Genomic DNA, 17,393 nt, shown 5'->3' on the forward strand with positions numbered 1-17,393 from the left:
AGGTATGTGGGGTGAGGAGTTCCTGTAAGTAAAGGGGGGCATGTCCATAAATGCACTGATGGGTGAGGAGGGAGACCTTGTACTCTATTCTGAGTGGGACAGGGAGCCAGTGAAGGGCTTTCAGAATGGGAGTGATGTGGTCTTGCTTTCGCACCCTCATCAGGATCCTGGAAGCGCTGTTCTGGATATATATATATATATAATAAAATTAATAATAAAATAGTAATTAAGGAGGTTAATGATATATATTAATACAATTAAATGAATATCTGGTAACTGGCACACGCCAACCAAGACTGACCTGATCGTTCTTGTCTTGGTCACGTTGGCTGCCAGTTCACTCCTCCACTGACGGTGAGTGCAGCTCATATATATCTACATACAGTATACGTATGTGGGGTGTGACGGACGGCGGCCGGCGCCATTACCCGGCCGGGACGCCTCTTTAATGGAAGGGTAGGACAGGGGGAGGTGGCTTATGATGGGCGCTGTCTCCCTCTAACTGCTACTTGACAGCCCTCCTCCAAACCCCCACTCCCTCCGTGTTGCAACGGCGCCTCGAATTCCCACAGGGCTGTATGGGATTTGCTATTTGTCCCATGCAAGCTCCTTCTCCCGGTCCTTCCTTTATGACAGGAGTCCTGGCTGTCCATCACAGGGGCCACCAAAATCTGTTAAATGCTGAGAGCCACTAAAGATCTTAATCCGGCCCCGTCTGTCACTTATCTCTAAGTCCACGGACGGATAACGCAGCTTTACGGCACTTCGATCGATCTCACTGCCAAATACTGATTTGTGAGCTCGGCATAAAAATGCCTTTCAAGCCGACCGATTTTCCAAGATGCAGTAACAGTCGCTTTCCCTGTTAGGTTCGCATCGTTGTTTAACAACCCGGTCATTCCTTCTCGTTCATTCACAAAGATCCAAAGCGACTTACCTGTGTTATGAAGCCCATCCCAGTCGCTGCGCGGAGAGTAGAGGAGAGGAGGAGGAGGGGGCGAGGCGTCACGTGCCTCTGTGTACACAACGTTGCTATGGGTAACCCCGCTACTCCCTAAGCCTTCCTCCCGCTTTATTACTATTAATAATATTTTGCTTTGATTTTTCACCCGAAGTAAAAAAGCGTGACGCCAGGGCTGGCACCTCAACCTGTCTTCCTCAAGAATCTCCCCCGCCTCCGAAAAATTACTCAACTGCTACCACTAAATCATCATCGGTAACGGCATATGCGGACTTGAGCGGTCGTCGGGACGAAGTCGGTGGGAGACGACGAGCTTGAGGTAAAATCTGCGCTCGCGAGCCCCCGCTGCCTCCTTGCAGTTCGGCGGGCAGTCGGGAGGCGCGGACGCTCGCTCTAAGTTGGGCGGGCAGCGCGCCGCTTGTCGGTTGATTTTCGATTTGGCGGGAGGCGGACGGGCGGGCGGGCGCGTGCGTGTGAGTGAGTGAGCGATCGGTAAGACGGCGAGCGCGGTGGGCGCGCACGGGTCAGCGTTTGGTACGTATGGACAACATCCAGACCTTGGGGTGGTAGGTGTGAGGTAGGTTTAGGGGTTTGGTCGTTAACGGCGCCGAGGGTTCCGCTGAATCGATCCGCGGTGGTTAAGTTGTGTGCGCGGCGGCGGTGCGCTGAGCTGTGAAGTCATCCGCGCGAATTCCAACTACAAAACGAACTTGCAGGGCTCATCAGTTTCTAAATCAAATTTGAGTTAATATAACTCAGTAGAGTCAAGTTCGTTGATACCACGTAGCCTTTTTCTGTTTACATGGAGAGAGTTTATTCTTTCAGATGTCACATTAACACAATTTAATCAATCATCTTGAATCAAAACCATTAACTTATAATATTTGAACAGAATTGTAATTAGCCTCGGAGATTGTTGACTTTACTCAGCTATTTTATGCTAATCTTGCTCAAAATGAACGCTTTTGTAAAATTCAAAACTTGGCACGACAGTTTTCATTGAACGCAACTGAATGAAGTTGATTTAACTTAATAAACAAAGTTGTACGTACAGTACGTGACTGTCCCTAGATTTTGCATAAAGCTCCGCCCCTTTTGTTGCATTGTGGTCCGAGGGATCCCCCACACTGTTGTACAGTTGAGAGGAAAGCTCAAGACTTTAACTACATTGATTTTAGTTTCCCTGTTTTCCGGCGCTGATTTCTAATAATTTAATTATTTTTTAAAACACCAACATCATCAAAACATCTGTACAACAGCGTTATTAGCGTTAATATTATCCAAAAACTACAATCCGCCATTATGTGTGAGGGAGAGGATGTTAAGGTTTGACACAGACAAGGAAGTGACCAAGGCCAGACTGTGCCACGTGGAGAGACTGACCTGGCAGTGCAGCTGGGCACAGGGGGTATGTGGGCGAACGTCAAAGGATTATTGGAGAAGGCAGAAGATTATGATTTGAGAGACGAGGGTCTAGGAGGGAATGGTAGAAGCTCCTTTCTGATTTGGATGATTCTAAGTCTGACAAAGAAGAAGATCTGAGATGCCAAGGAATACGTGAGCAGAGATGTGCAGTGGTCGAGGGTACCAGAGAGTTTGGAGAAGGAGCTGGAAGGGAAAGGAAAGGGAGATGTGCTGGGGTGGGGGGATTCACGGCTGCTGAGAAGAGATGGAAGGGGCTTTGGATATTGGGGACTGGGAAACCGGCCATTCCTTGGGAATTGTATGTTAACCAAAGAGAAATGGATGTTGGTCCGATTATATTGGAAGGAACGGAATAAGATACACTATAATAGCGAGTGAAGTCCTTCTGAGAGTGAATGATGTAAGTGGCGGGAGATACGAAGAAGGAAAAAGTGCTTTGTGTTTTGTTTTGTGTAAATAAGCTTAAAGAATATTTTATACTGTGTAAAGGAAAATGATATGCTTTAAACTCTTCTGAGTAATGATGTACAGTAAGTGGTGGGAGACGAGAGCAACAAACCATTCCTTTGTGCTTTGTATGTTGTGTTGTGTTAACAACATTTATTTTTAATAAGGACAAATTCTCCCACGTGCTTAAGTATTTATGCCAACTTGGTGTAAATGGCTATTGGATTGCTAATCATACCTAACAGCGGGTTGGACAAGAACTGACTGACTGACCTAATGTGGCTGCAGCTGGCACACAGAAAAACGTGAAACAGAAAAGGAATGAAGTCCGAGCATTGTGCTTTTAAAGTGTAATAACAAGAGATGGATACGCGAGAGCCGCCTGTGAGCTTGTTTTAAATTAGCACAACTTAACCCTTTCGGCCCTGCTATCCTATTAATAGTACATAAATATGCCAGCGTTTTTGGAAAGCACTGGGCGTGTGCTACTCTTCGCACAGACTGGCATACAGCCCGTGGTAATGGACGCTTCCGGACTGTGTGCACCACATAGTAAGTAGCTCCACTTTCAATTTTATTAAGTCTTTGGCAGCTGTCGTATAATAACAGAGATCATTTTTTTGTTTTTTCATTTTTGAGCATCCTTGACAACCCCAAAAGGTAGAATATTAGTCAGTCAGTGTATCCTTTAGAAGCAAAAGCTCCCTCATTGGAATAAGTTCTTTTTAATTGCGGCATTTTAAGTAACCAAAAAATGTAGAGATATGATATTAAAAGGCGATATTCCTCCCATAGTGATATGGCGGTACAAATCACATGAGAGAAATCAACTTAGCTTTCTTTAATGACGATTCACGCGGCATCACAGACGAGGAAGCCATGACAAACTTGATCCAGATGGGATTCTTGATAAATACAGTCTGCCATATTTCGTCGCTGCGCTGCAAGGGTTTTCCGGACGGATGACGTAATCTTGCGTCCTTCGGCTTCGAAGGGTTTGGCTGTAGTCCAAGCCTTTTTATACTGGTTCTGTAGTCCAAGCCTTTTTATACTGGTTCCTCCATGTGGTTCACCGACAAACCCGCTAACTGGTTTTCGACAAATGCGCGCCGACAAAATCGCGAGAGAGGCCAAGAGAGTGGGACGCCCTTGCTGCAATTCTTCCTACATATGCAGGGCGTGATCTTAAGGACTATCTGCGTGCCGTGCGGATGGCTTATAATATTGACTTCTAAAATAAACATTATTATGTATGCTTTAAACTAGTAATTCATATTTAATGAAGCTTACGCGTTTTAATCGGCGCACATACGTCGGGTGACACCTCCACGTGTAGGCCTTTCGTTGGTTTCCAAACAAGGAGAGGAAAGGATTCAATTTCTTCTCAGGAATAGCACAATGCCTTCACAGTTGTCCCCTTCATTCTCCAAACTGCTAAAGTAATGGTTTTCTAAACGCAGGCAGACTAGTCCGTATGTGCCAAACTGGACCTGCACATGGGAATGAATCCATACAATCATTTCTTGTATAGAGCACAGTGACATTAAACTTACATTCGTGTGACAGTCAGTCAGTCATTGTCCAACCCACTATATACTAACTACAGGGTCATGAAGTCTGCTGGAGCCAATCCCAGCCAGCACAGGACACAAGGCAGGAACAAACCCCGGGCAGAGCGCCAGCCCACCACAGGGCACACACACTAAGCACAATTTAGGATCGCCAATGCACCTAACCTGCATGTCTGTGGACTGTCGGAGGAAACCCATGCAGACTCCACGCAGGGAGGACCCGGGAAGCGAACCCAGACGGGTCTCCTAACTGTGAGGCAGCAGTGCCACCCACTGTGCCACGGTGCTGCCCAAGGTAGAATATCTCACAAAAGAATTTTTTCCATAAAAACAGGAAATCCAAGGTCGAAAGGGTTAATTTCATTAAACGGAAGCAGGCGTGTCGTCGTGCCATCAAGAACATCCCAGAAGGTGCGATTCTCAGCTCGTCTTTAATTGGTACATTTCTGCATATCAGTTACAAATGGACTTAAACATAAAACTGGTTGAATTTACTCAGCAATGTTGATTATAAGATTAGAGGCGCAAGCCCCCCTGGTGCCTTCGGCGCCCAACCGCCTGCCGCTCGCATTGTGAAGAGGGGGGCTGAACGCACCCCGAGGAGACCCCCTTAGTAAACGCTGATGCAATGGGAAACAAATGCGGTTATTATTCTTATTATTATTTTGCCTCCTCTTTGCTCGATTAGTTGCTGTCTTGCTGCTGTGTCATGTGACCTGCATCCCGCACGGCGCTTTGAACATTTACAGTCCCGTACAGCGGCTGTCTTAGTCATCTACTCTTTGTCTTTTATTTACGGCCCCGGCCAGGCCTGGTTAAATGTCTTGGCACAAATTCTGGTCTCGCAGGACGTGACTTCTTGATGTTTGTTAGTTTAGAATTTAATAACGGAATAAGAATCTGAAAATCTAACAACATGCCCTGTGGCGGATGGCGCCCTGCCTGCGGTTTGTTTCCTGCCTGTGTTGGCTGGGATTGGCTCCAGCAGAATCCCGTGACCCTGTAGTTGGGATATAGCGGGATGGAAATGTAAAAACATCAAATTAAAGTTCGCTAAATTCTGAAAAGACTGATACCAAACATAAGTATGAAGGTTTTAAAATAAGTCCAATTTATAGTGTGACAAAAAACATGACATAAAAATCGTTACACTTTTAGGTTTAGGATTTTTATACACAGAGAGAGTCGATGTTATTCATTTTTTTGAGTGAATCCAAGAAGTTCTAAGGTACCGCACCATGCAGGCTTACTTTGATATCTAAAACAATTCTGTAAGTACATAAATAAGTAAACCGCTTTATTCAATTCAACGTAACAAATGACATTGCAGAACTGAAACCCTAATGCCTTTTAAAATTCAGACAGAGGGTGTGCTGCAATGAGGCCCTTCTTACCAAACAGAGCACATTTTATACAAGTGTTGGAGCTCAAAGTGCTTTAAAGATGAAGAAAGAAAAGTTTATAAAAAATCTTCTTCTTCTTTCAGCTGCTCCCGTTAGGGGTCGCCACAGCAGATCATCTTCTTCCATATCTCCCTGTCCTCGTCATCTTGTTCTGTCACACCCGTCACCTGCATGTCCTCTCTCACCACATCCATAAACCTCCTCTTGCCATGTCATCTGCAGTGTTTAAAGACACCCCAGTGGGTTTGTGTTGAATATTTATAGTTTCGTGATTTATTGGTATTTGATTGTACACATTGGGACTCATTTCATGAAAACCTGCAGCCCTTCCTATCTAAACGGTTTGAGTGTAAAGGATTTGTAATCTGTGAAAATCTCCTCATTGGTCTCCATTAAAACACAAATGCAAAAGCTACGATCTCTGAGCACTTCTTGATAAAGTAACAAGTAAAGCCACCGATGGTTTTTAATGGGTTTTTTTTGGGGATAAATGTAGTCAACAAGGACTCTAAAAATTGTAAACAAGTTACAATAACTGCAGTCTTATGACACAGAAAGGAGTAAGATAGAAAAATTCTACCACCATTTAAAATCAAAAGGCCCATGAAACGCATTAGGATCAGAAGCTGGTGTTCTGTGACAGCGTCAGAGCGCAGTGGTCATCACTAAAGATTAGTGAGACGGTACAACAGTGCAATTTGGAAAGCGGAGCTAATAAACCACTGAGTGCATCTCAAGAACAAAAGGACATTTGCATGGATTGTGTTTGGAATTTGCATACATTTACTAAAGTCCAGTTTAAGGCGTCATAAATGTTATGTTATTTGTGGGGAAACGCCAACCAAAAACGCCACAGTAACGTGCCTGAGAATCGCAGAAGTTCAGGACCTTCCATATGTTAGTGAAGTTTGTTATTGTGTCCAGCGGGGGGTGCTTGCTCTCCGGAAATTCAAGTTTGAACCCAAGTATAAAACTCTTCATTAACTATGACAGGAATATTAAGACGAGATATTTGGTAAAAAGAAAGCAGACATTTAACTGGTCTTAAAATGCAGCTTTCATTCCTAACATGCATTATAGTATAATTTATATGTACAACTACAGGTGAGTGGTGATGTGGCAGAAAAATAAATCAATCAATCTATCTATCTGTTATATAGTGCCTTTCACATCTATCTATCTATCTATCTATCTATCTATTATATAGCGCCTTTCACTCTATCTATCTATGTATCTATCTATCTATCTATCTATCTATCTATCTATCTATTATATAGCGCCTTTCACTCTATCTATCTATGTATCTATCTATGTATCTATCTATCTATCTATCTATCTATCTATCTATCTATCTATCTATCTATCTATCTATTATATAGCGCCTTTCACTCTATCTATCTATCTATCTATCTATCTATCTATCTATCTATCTATCTATCTATCATATAGCACCTTTCACATCTATCTATCTATCTATCTATCTATCTATCTATCTATCTATCTATCTAAAATGGGGCCACATTCAACCTATCACACCAAGAATAAATTATCCACAAAATGAAATATGTCTTTGAGGCTGGAAAATGTGATCTCTGTTTGTCTCTGGTGAAGTGACAAAAGGTGGTCCCTGTTTAATATTTTTGAAATTTGGCTTGGACTTTGTCACGCATGTTCATCTGTGGACCACATCCCTGGCTCTGGTGAGGTAAGCAATTCCACCCCCAGATCACAGGGGGCGCTGTCGCTGACAGTATCTTCTGTTTCCCTCAGTTCATCAAAAGGTCACCTAAAGAACATGTCTAGCTCCACCCACAATGTTCTGAGAAGACCCCCTTGTGGTGGCTATGCTATATAAAGTGACCGCCCAGGAGCGGTGGCCTCAGTATCTGACCCGCCAATGAAGCAGTCAGAGCTCGGACTCCCTTGCCAGTACTACCAATTGCAAGGCTGACCGCAGCCATATTTGCATTTAAATTTGCTGCTGGGTGGTTGTAATTATAAGGGGTGACTCGGGTGGTACCCCAAACTTTTGTCTGCCTACCTCACTGTACTTTTCTGGCCACATCACAGCTTTTGTAATAATTATTGCTTATTTGTAGCAACATATTTTGTCTACTTTATGATATTTTAAAATCGGAGGAGCTCTTCTTGAGTTTTATCAGAGTGGCTAAGCAGACGTTTTTGGATTACTGAGTCTGTGACGTATTTCAGACAGAGAAATGTTGGCCTCATGCAATTTCTGCTGAAGTGTATGAAAGTGCAGTTTAGTTTGCAGTTGTTAAATCATACCCATGATATGAAGAACATCGCTGCACCATCTCATATTTATGAAAGATCTGCGCCGGTATACAGAAGGTAGCGGGTTCGAATCCCCATTATAGACAAAAGGGGGTCCTACTGTGCTGGGCCCTTGAGTGAGACCGTTGACCTGCAGTTGCTCCAGGGGTGCCATACAACACTGGAAAAAAAATGTGATGATTCACACTTAATATTTTCAATCTGCACCAATATACTGTAATTCTTTTTAGCTTATTGATCCCACAATTTTTAAGTCGAGGCAAATCATTTCATTCAATTCACTTGTTTTTTTTACTGAAGCAAATCTATTTTTTAAGTTGTTCTTCTTTTTTGGCAGTTGGAAAGCCATCAAACTGGAAAGTTTGACCGAAAGAAAATACAAACGGCCCCTCAAACACAACACATGAACAACCTAAAATATGAAGTTAAATGAAACAGAATTTTGACGTTGATTCCCTCCACCATAACTTTCTTTGCTACAAACAATTTTTTTTCCTTTGTTGAGATCTCAAACCAAATATTTCAAGCTGCAACACTAAATGACTAATCTTAAGTTGCTTGAAAGAGAACATTTACGTTGAATGAACAACATGAATGTTAGACTCTTTTCAGTGAATGGCTGACCTGGCGCTCAGACCCCAAAGGGTATGCGAAAACGAACAAATCCCTAGCAGTAGAAACTGTAAAAGGTGAAATAATGAAGAGAAAGAAAATGTTCAGAAGTGCAGAACAGCACTGCGAGTTTATGAATGAAGTTGACGGCTTGTCTCTTGATCTTCTAGGTCACCATGGAAAAATATGAAAATCTGGGGCTAGTTGGTGAAGGAAGCTATGGCCTGGTGATGAAATGCAAGAACAAATCGAATGGGAGAATAGTTGCCATTAAGAAATTTTTGGAAAGTGAAGAAGACAAAATGGTGAAGAAAATAGCTATGCGGGAAATAAAGCTTTTAAAGGTGAATTGCAGTTTTTTTGTATTGATGCCTGTATTTGTAATATTGATATTCTGATCGAGGTATTGTAATGGTCATGGAAATCGTAAAGAACTGGCCTGGTGAGGTGAGATGCCCCCTAGAAGTCGAGTTCAGGTCATAATGTTGCCCCCACACTCGTTTCCCCATTCTGGGGGTCCTAGGCCATGGGCGGCGTTTGACGTTTAGGTTTGAGGGGGAGCCAGATGAACCATAAATAGTAATTGCACTTTTTAGAGCCTCAGCCATACTGCTATGAAGTTGCATCTAATCTCAAGTCACATCTCTAAAGATAGAAAATCCAACGTCTGTCTGTCTGTCTGTCACGATACTTAACGGATTTACATCAGGTTTGCTTTCTAGAATTTATCTGAACATTCCGGTTGATTTTGGGAATTCTCTCATTACGCTAAGTATCAAAGATTTGCGTGAATCCCGAGGGAGACTCAGTGGGCCGAGGGAAGGTGAATGTGGACGGGACCCTCGGGGCGTACCTTACATCCGCTTAGCTAGCGAACGAGAGAACAATTGAATTGAACTTTGTTTGATATTTAAAACAAAGTGTTACTTGGGTCTTGATGAGTTTGAGTCCGGATATTCTCTTAAGTGTATTGCAATTTAGATTTTGTGTTAAAAGGATTTTTTTTGGAAAGATCGCCCACCCCTAATGTGGCTAATGCAGTTTTCAAATTTCTGTAGGATTCATTAACCCTTTGGCGAGCTAATTGGAAAGCTGTGGCCAGCTACCGGTAGCTCGTGAGCGACATGTTGGAGCCCCTCCTGTACGAGCTACACGGGATTTAAAATCCTGCAGACAACGGCAGCGTATTATAGAAGAAGATGTTGAGTGTTATTGGTTTATTTATCTCTTTGTTAATTTCTGAATCCTTTCATTACAGCAACTCCGACATGATAACCTGGTCAACTTGCTTGAAGTCTGCAAGAAGAAAAGGCGCTGGTATCTTGTGTTTGAGTTTGTGGAGCGCACTGTATTAGATGATTTAGAACAATTTCCAAATGGGATGGAAAACAGCAAAGTGAAAAAGTACCTGTTTCAAATCCTGAGGGCCGTGGCGTTCTGCCATTCTCACAATGTGAGTACTCTTCTACTTCACTCTTTTTTTTTTTTTGTATTTTGAATTAGACGTGAATTCGGTTTTGGAAAAGCTTTTGCCCATCATTTGTCCTCACCAGGATCCACGCTTCAAAAGTCTGATACAGCCGGCCGGTTTCCGTCATCATTAATCATTGGATATTCAGGACAGGCAGTAGGTAGTTATTAACTACAAGTCAGTTAATATATCAGCGGAGAAAGAAGTTTAACAAATGAGAGGAGCAAAGTCGAAGGAGCGTAATATAACAGTAATGATTAAACCATCTGAAGTCTAAACCTAAAAGATCCAAGTCGAGTCAAGTCGTCATCCTAACAATATACTTACAGTACACAGTAGGACGAAATATCGTCCTCCAGAGTCAAAAGGTGCAATACACAAGATATATATATATATATAACTATGATAAAAAAACAGAAAAAAAATATACAGTGTTAAGTAGTGCTATGTAATCCAGAGAGTGTAAGGAGTAAAGAGTCCGGTGTGGAGGAGGGCAGCATGGTGTTCAGGAGCCGGACTGTCTGAGGAGAGAAACTATTGCACAGTCTCACAGACCGGCTCCTGATGCTGCAGGGTCGTCTTCCAGATGGAAGAGGACTAAACAGTTTGGGGATCAGCCATGATGCTCGTGGCTGTATGAAGGCAGCGTGAGGTGTAGATCTCCTGCAGACTGGGTAGTGAACTGCCAATAATGAGCTCAGCGGTCCGCACAATCCTCTGAAGGGCTCTGCGGTCGGAGGCATGGCCGTTTCCATACCAGACTGTGATGCAGCTGGTCAGGACGCTCTCTATGAAGGTGGTAAGTATGGGTTTGGGGAGGTGCACCTTCTTCAGTCGTCGCAGGAAGTAGAGACGCTCTTTTTGTGAGATAGGTGGTGTTTTTGGTCCAGGACAGGTCCTCTGTGATGTCAACACCGAGGAACTTGGTGCTCTTCACTCTCTCTACTGTGTGGAAGATGGGCAGCCTTGGTCTTCCTGAAGTCAACAATCAACTCTTTTGTCTTTTCAACATTAAGAGACAGATTATTGTCTTTGCACCAAAGTGCCAGCCGTTCCACCTCTTCTCTGTACGCCGCGTCATCGTCGTTCTCGATGAGTCCCTCTACTGTAGTATCATCGGCGAACTGTGTCAGAGTTGGAGGTGCAATCCTGGGTCAGCAGCGTGAAGAGTAGCGGGATCAGCACACAACCCTGGGGGGCACCTGTGCTCAGTGTGAGGGTGTTAGATCTTATATTCCCAATCTGTACTGTTTGGGGTCTTTCAGTGAGAAAGTCCAGAATCCAGTTGCAGGTGGAGGTGTTAAGTCTGGGCCTTAACGTGGGAACACTTCTGTGGGAAGAAGGGCAGAAGGCAAATGGCATGGCAAAGAGCGGCGGCATCGCCAGTTTTTATCCATCCATCCATCCATTATTCAACCTGCTATATCCATCATATATGGACATATATCACAGGGGTCTTTTGGAGCCAATCCCGGCCAGCACAGGACACAAGGCAGGAAACAAACCCCAGGCAGAGCGCCAGCCTACCGCAGGGCACACACCCACACTAGGGACAATTTAGGATTGCCAGTGCAACTAACCTGCATGTCTTTGGACTGTGAGAGGAAGCCCACGCAGACACGGGGAGAACATGCAGACTCCACACAGGGAGGACCCGGGAAGCGAACCCAGATGGGTCTCCTAACTGTGAGCGCTACCCACTGCGCCACCGTGCTGCCCTCTTTTATGCATCACCTCCCATAATAAGATACTCCTCCCTGCTTCTTCCTAGGTGTGTTCAAGGATTTTATTTCAACGCCTGTTTACATAGAAAGCGTCAAAGACACTTTACATCATACAAGCACATACAATACACACATCCTAAAAGGCAACAGTCAGTAAAAAATACAATGACATAAAACAAAGCCATAAATCAGTGATAATATAAAAATACATTAATACCTAACTGTAAACTACACTGAAAAAAGTAGAACCTCTGTTGAACTTAAAATAATTAAGGTAATGATTCACACTTAATATTTTCAATCTAAACCAATATTTTATCTTATTGAACCCATAAGGTACATAAGGATTGGAGTCCAATTCAAGATGGAGGAAGAGCATTGGCGTGTTGTGTATTGCCATACAAATGGGCGCCACAGTGTCGTAGTGGTAGTGCTGTTGACTCGAAGTAAGGAGACCAGGGTTCATCTAACATGTCTTCCCAGCACAGAGTTTGCATGTTCTCGCCATGCATGTGTGAGTCCAAAGACATGCAGGTTAGGTGGATTGGCGATGGTAAACTGGCCCAAGTGTTTCTGTGTAAGTGAGTGTGTGGGTGTGCCCACCCTGCCCAGGGCTTGTGCCTTGTCTAAGGGTTCTTCTTGCCTTGCACCCCATGCTTGCTGAATTCGGCTTTAGCCCCCCCTGTGACCCAGCCCAGGATTTAGAGGGTTAGAAAATAAAATGACAATGACAACACACAAACACCTCCATTACAATATCTAATGACACTTTTATAATTTCCCATTTCTATTTCATAATTTCTCATGGATCTCTCTCTAAGTATTTGTAATATGCAATTTGTTCCTGTTGAAGAGCAGGCGCACATTTTCAGTTTTGGGAAGGAGACGTCTAGTATGTGTAACGTGTGCATTACAAGTTCCCTTGGCTGATGAAAGCCATGATGTTATCTTTCTTCTCCATAGATTCAGAGCTAGCAATGTAACACCAGGGAGATCACACGAGCGCCACCGAGGCCTTGATGGTCCCACAAGATGACGCCAGCTTGTTGACTTGTTCCAGTGTTCTGTCGGTATCACACTCCCAGCGTAAATCAGTAGGCCTGTATGGCCTGAAGAAATAGAAAGTGACATGCCGACTCTGAGCACGACTCTGCTGACATATTCATTAGTTTGGACAGATTTAAATGAACTAAATAAAATATAATCTATACTAATAAACGGCAAAGCCCTCACTGACTCACTGACTCACTGACTGACTGACTCACTCGTCTCTAATTCTCCAACTTCCCGTGTAGGTAGAAGGCTGTAATTTGGCAGCTCATTCCTTACAGCTTACTTACAAAAGTTAAGCAAGTTTTCATTTCGAAATTCTATGCATAACGGTCATAACGGTCAACAATGTCCACCATGTTGAACTTTCTTATTTACGGCCCCATCTTCATGAAATTTGGTAGGTGGCTTCCCTGCGCTAACCAAAACCAATGTACGTACTTATTTCGGTGGTATGATGCCACTGTCGGCCGCCATATTGAACTTTTCAACGGTCTTTGTTAATTATGGCCCATCTTCAAGAAATTTGGTACGCGGGTTCCCAACGCTAACTGAATCCTACTTACGTACATATATACGTCCATAGCCTGCAGCTCGGTCACCGTGTGAGCGTTGGGTCCCCCATCTTAACGCCTCCCACGTTGTTGGCTGCCTGCGTATATAAGGCCGTCCGTCGCTCCAGTCTCTACATTCCCTTCCTTGCTTCGCCACGGGATTCACGTCTCCCTGCTGATAACTACAGCCTTTTTATTTAATCCACGGCTTCTCCGCTGTTTTATTGTTCATTTATTACGATTATAGTTATTGTGTAGGTATTTTACACTTACTTTATATTGTTAAGGTCCCCATTTCCTTTATCATTCCAACCGTACCCCCATTAACATGTCTATCGAGGTGATCACCATCGATCAAAGAACTGTCACTTACCGAGTGGTTTCCATACCCAGAGATGGCGCCTGCCTTTTCTATTCTCTGTGTTACATGTTGCACGGCCATATCAGGCTCACTCTTGATATCCATTGTGTCTTATGTACTGAATGACTGGACAGGTTCAAGGTGTGGACTGATGACGTACAGGAGATAATTAGACTACACAGGAGCACTAGAAGAGTCAAATGCTTAAGCCCTTCACCTGTGGATCTGCATGTGAGTTGATGGCTGCCGCTGAATTGTTTGGTTGTCGCTTTCAAGTGTACCGAAATGGCCAAATATTTTACACCTTTGGACAACCGCCAATGCCTCTTAAACATCTTAGATTGACAGGTGACGATTTCAGTAGTGGACACTTTGATGTTTATGAATGTTTAAACTCTCAAAAGCTGGATGTGAAGTTATCGATGAAACCGGTTGTGTGCTTACAACGCTTGACAGATGCCGAATGTCACTTCAACACAACAAGTCCTACAAATACTGTCGTCATTGAAACAAACCATGAAACTCAAACCGATTACGACAGCAGCAATCCAAGCTGTGAGATTTGAGACAAGATTACTGTTCACATGGCCGACTGTACGTTACATGCTCAGAGTAAGATCAGCGCACAGCTTGGTCAGATTACAACCGGAGGGCCGAACTCACAACATGGTGTACAAAGAGATCCTTCACAAGTAATTAGTGGGATATTTTCCCTCAGTTTAAAAAGGTTTAATTTTTTTCTTAATAAATATTTTAAGGCAGTACTTCGCCGCTGCAAAGCGCGGGTATTTTGCTAGTCCTTTAATAATAAAACAAAAGAGGATGAAGAATGGAAAGGCCGCTGGCCCAGATGATACCTGTGGAAGCATGGAGGTGTTGAGGAGAGATGGCAGTGGAGTTTCTAACAGGATTGTTTAATGGAATCTTGGAAAGTGAGAGGATGATGAGGAGTGGAGAAGAAGTGGACTGGTGGGCCGATATTTAAGAATAAGGGGGATGTGCAGGACTGCAGTAACTACAGGGGGTAAAACTGATGAGCCACAGCATGAAGTTATGAGAAAGAGTAGTGGAAGGTCAGTTAAGAAGTGAGGTGATGATCAGTGAGCAGTAGGATGGTTTCATGTCAAGACATACTTGGGATCAACAGTACAGAGTAATGGGGATTGTGGAAGAGAGGTGAAGAAGAGGGTACAGGCAGGGTGGAATGGGAGTGAGCAGCAGGATGGTGTCATACCATGAAAGAGCACCACAGATGAGATGTCTGCTCTGAGGGTGTTGATGGAGAAGTAGAAAGAAGAACAGAAGGAGTCGCATTGTGTCTTTGTGGACCTGAAGAAAGCAAATGACAGGGTGACTGAGAGGATCTGTGGTATTGGATGAGGAAGTCGGGAGTGGCAGAGAAGTACATAAGAGTGGCACAGGATATGAAGTGTGACTGTGGTGAGGTCTGCGGTGGGAGTGATGGAGGTGGGATTACATCAGGGATCGGCTCTGAGTCCTTTCTAATTTGCAATGCTGATGGACAGGCTGACAGACGAGATTAGACAGGAGTCCACGTGGACTGTGATGTCTGCTGATGACATTGTGATCTGTAGTGAGAGTAGGGAGCAGGGTGAGGAGACCCTGGAGAGGTGGAGATATGAGAGGAGAGGAGAGGAATGAAGGTCAGTAGGACCATCAAGACAGAATACATGTGTGTGAATGAGAGGAAGGTCAGCGTAATGGTGAGGATGAGGGGAGGAGAGTTGGTGAAGGTGGAGGAGTTTAAATACTTAGGATCAACAGTAATGGGGAGTGTGGAAGAGAAGTGAAGAAGAGAGTGCAGGCAGAGTGGAGAAGAGTGTCAGGAATGATCTGTGACAGATGGATATCAACAAGAGTGACAGGGAAGGTCTACAGGACGGTAGTGAGACCAGCTGTGTTATACGGGCTGGAGACGGAGGCACAGGAGACAGAGCTGGAGGTGACAGAGTTAAAGATGGTAAGAGTTGCATTGGGTGTGACGAGGATGGACAGGATTAGAAATGAGGACATTAGAGGGTCAGCTCAGGTTGGACGGTTGGGTGACAAAGTCAGAGAGGCGAGATTGCATTGGTGTGGACATGTGCAGACGAGAGATGCTGGGTATACTGGAAGAAGGATGCTAAGGATAGAGCTGACAGGGAAGAGGAGAAGAGGAAGGCCTAAGAGAAGGTTTATGGATGTGGTGAGAGAGGACATGCAGGTGAAGGGGGTGACAAGATGACGAGGACAGTAAGAGATGGATGAAGATGATCTACTATAGCAAACCCTAACAGGAGCAGCTGAATGAAGAAGAAGAAGAAGAAGAGGAGGACTGATTTAAATGAACATTTTCTGCATTTTAGTTTTCCGCTACTGCTCTGTAATCTCAGAAGAACTGATGCTCTCTTTGTTTAATTTAAGAGGTGCTGCCACCTAATGACATTTCCCAGTAATGGCAGACAGAAGGAGGTCATAAATCTGAGATGCGCTCTGTCCAGACATGGGCTATTTTGTAGACTTATTGTAGCCGGGGTATTTATAGCTCAGCATTTGGAAATGGTTTAGTTCTTTTGTAGCTCTTAGACTATACGCCTTGTCAAAAGAACTACATTTAAAATTGGAAACCTTTTATAATTAGAAATATAATAGCAGATTCTGTCACTTGCAGAAATTCTCTGATGATGCTCCACTAATGGGTTGTATTGACAAGTGGGATATAAGACTGAGGAGAGGAGTCCGGTGGAGACAAATTAACACCATCAAAACCGAAGAGGTGGTTATTGACTTTCACCGCACCAAACTGGTCACGTCCGCTCACTGTTCAGGGAGGGGATGTGGAGGTGGTGTGCTGCTACATCTTATAGTGCCTTTCATTATCTATCATATAGCGCCTTTCATTATCTATCTATCTATCTATCTATCTATCTATCTATCTATCTATCTATCTATCTATCTATCTATCTATCTATCTATCATATAGTGCCTTTCATTATCTATCATATAGCGCCTTTCACTATCTATCTATCTGTCTATCTATCTATCTATCTATCAATCATAGTGCCTTTCATTATCTATCATATAGCGCCTTTCACTATCTATCTATCTATCTATCTATCTATCAATCATATAGTGCCTTTCATTATCTATCATATAGCGCCTTTCACTATCTATCTATCATATAGTGCCTTTCATTATGTATCATATAGCGCTTTTCACTATCTATCTATCTCTCTCTCTCTATCTCTCGCTACTGTCTTGCTGTCGGTGTGTCTTTCGATTAGTGTGGTCTGGGGTGGGCGTGGCTGAGTCGTGGCGTTCGTTGGAAGTCGGACGTGTTTTCTGTCTTCTGTAAGTTTTTTCATTATTTCTAACTCCTTTTCTTATTTTTCTATATTAGGGGGTTTTATCAAATAAGACGCGGCTTTTGTCGTGTAGCCATGGCCGCGTCCAAAGTGTCGTCGCCTGGTCTAATGCCTAGGTTTTATGAAAATCTTTCCCGCCGGCATGGGGCTA

The 17,393-nt window shown here is 43.6% G+C and overlaps 1 protein-coding gene across 3 annotated transcripts in view; it reads left to right on the forward strand.

Annotated features, from left to right (window-relative positions):
* Positions 1–1,028: 1,028 nt before the first annotated feature.
* LOC120527082 (cyclin-dependent kinase-like 2) overlaps positions 1,029–17,393 on the forward strand; it is a 59,341-nt gene continuing 42,976 nt past the window's right edge. The window contains exons 1-3 of one of the 3 annotated variants that reach the window (XM_039750143.1): positions 1,029–1,280; positions 8,888–9,061; positions 9,976–10,170. In XM_039750143.1, coding sequence (XP_039606077.1) covers positions 8,894–9,061; positions 9,976–10,170 — 363 coding nt within the window. In that variant the 5' untranslated portion in view covers positions 1,029–1,280; positions 8,888–8,893. Of the gene's footprint in view, positions 1,281–1,460; positions 1,539–8,887; positions 9,062–9,975; positions 10,171–17,393 lie in introns of those variants that run through there. The other 2 variants (XM_039750145.1, XM_039750144.1) reach the window with 2 other exon arrangements.

Source organism: Polypterus senegalus, chromosome 4, assembly GCF_016835505.1.
Source record: "Polypterus senegalus isolate Bchr_013 chromosome 4, ASM1683550v1, whole genome shotgun sequence".
Classification (NCBI taxonomy): Eukaryota; Metazoa; Chordata; class Cladistia; order Polypteriformes; family Polypteridae; genus Polypterus; species Polypterus senegalus.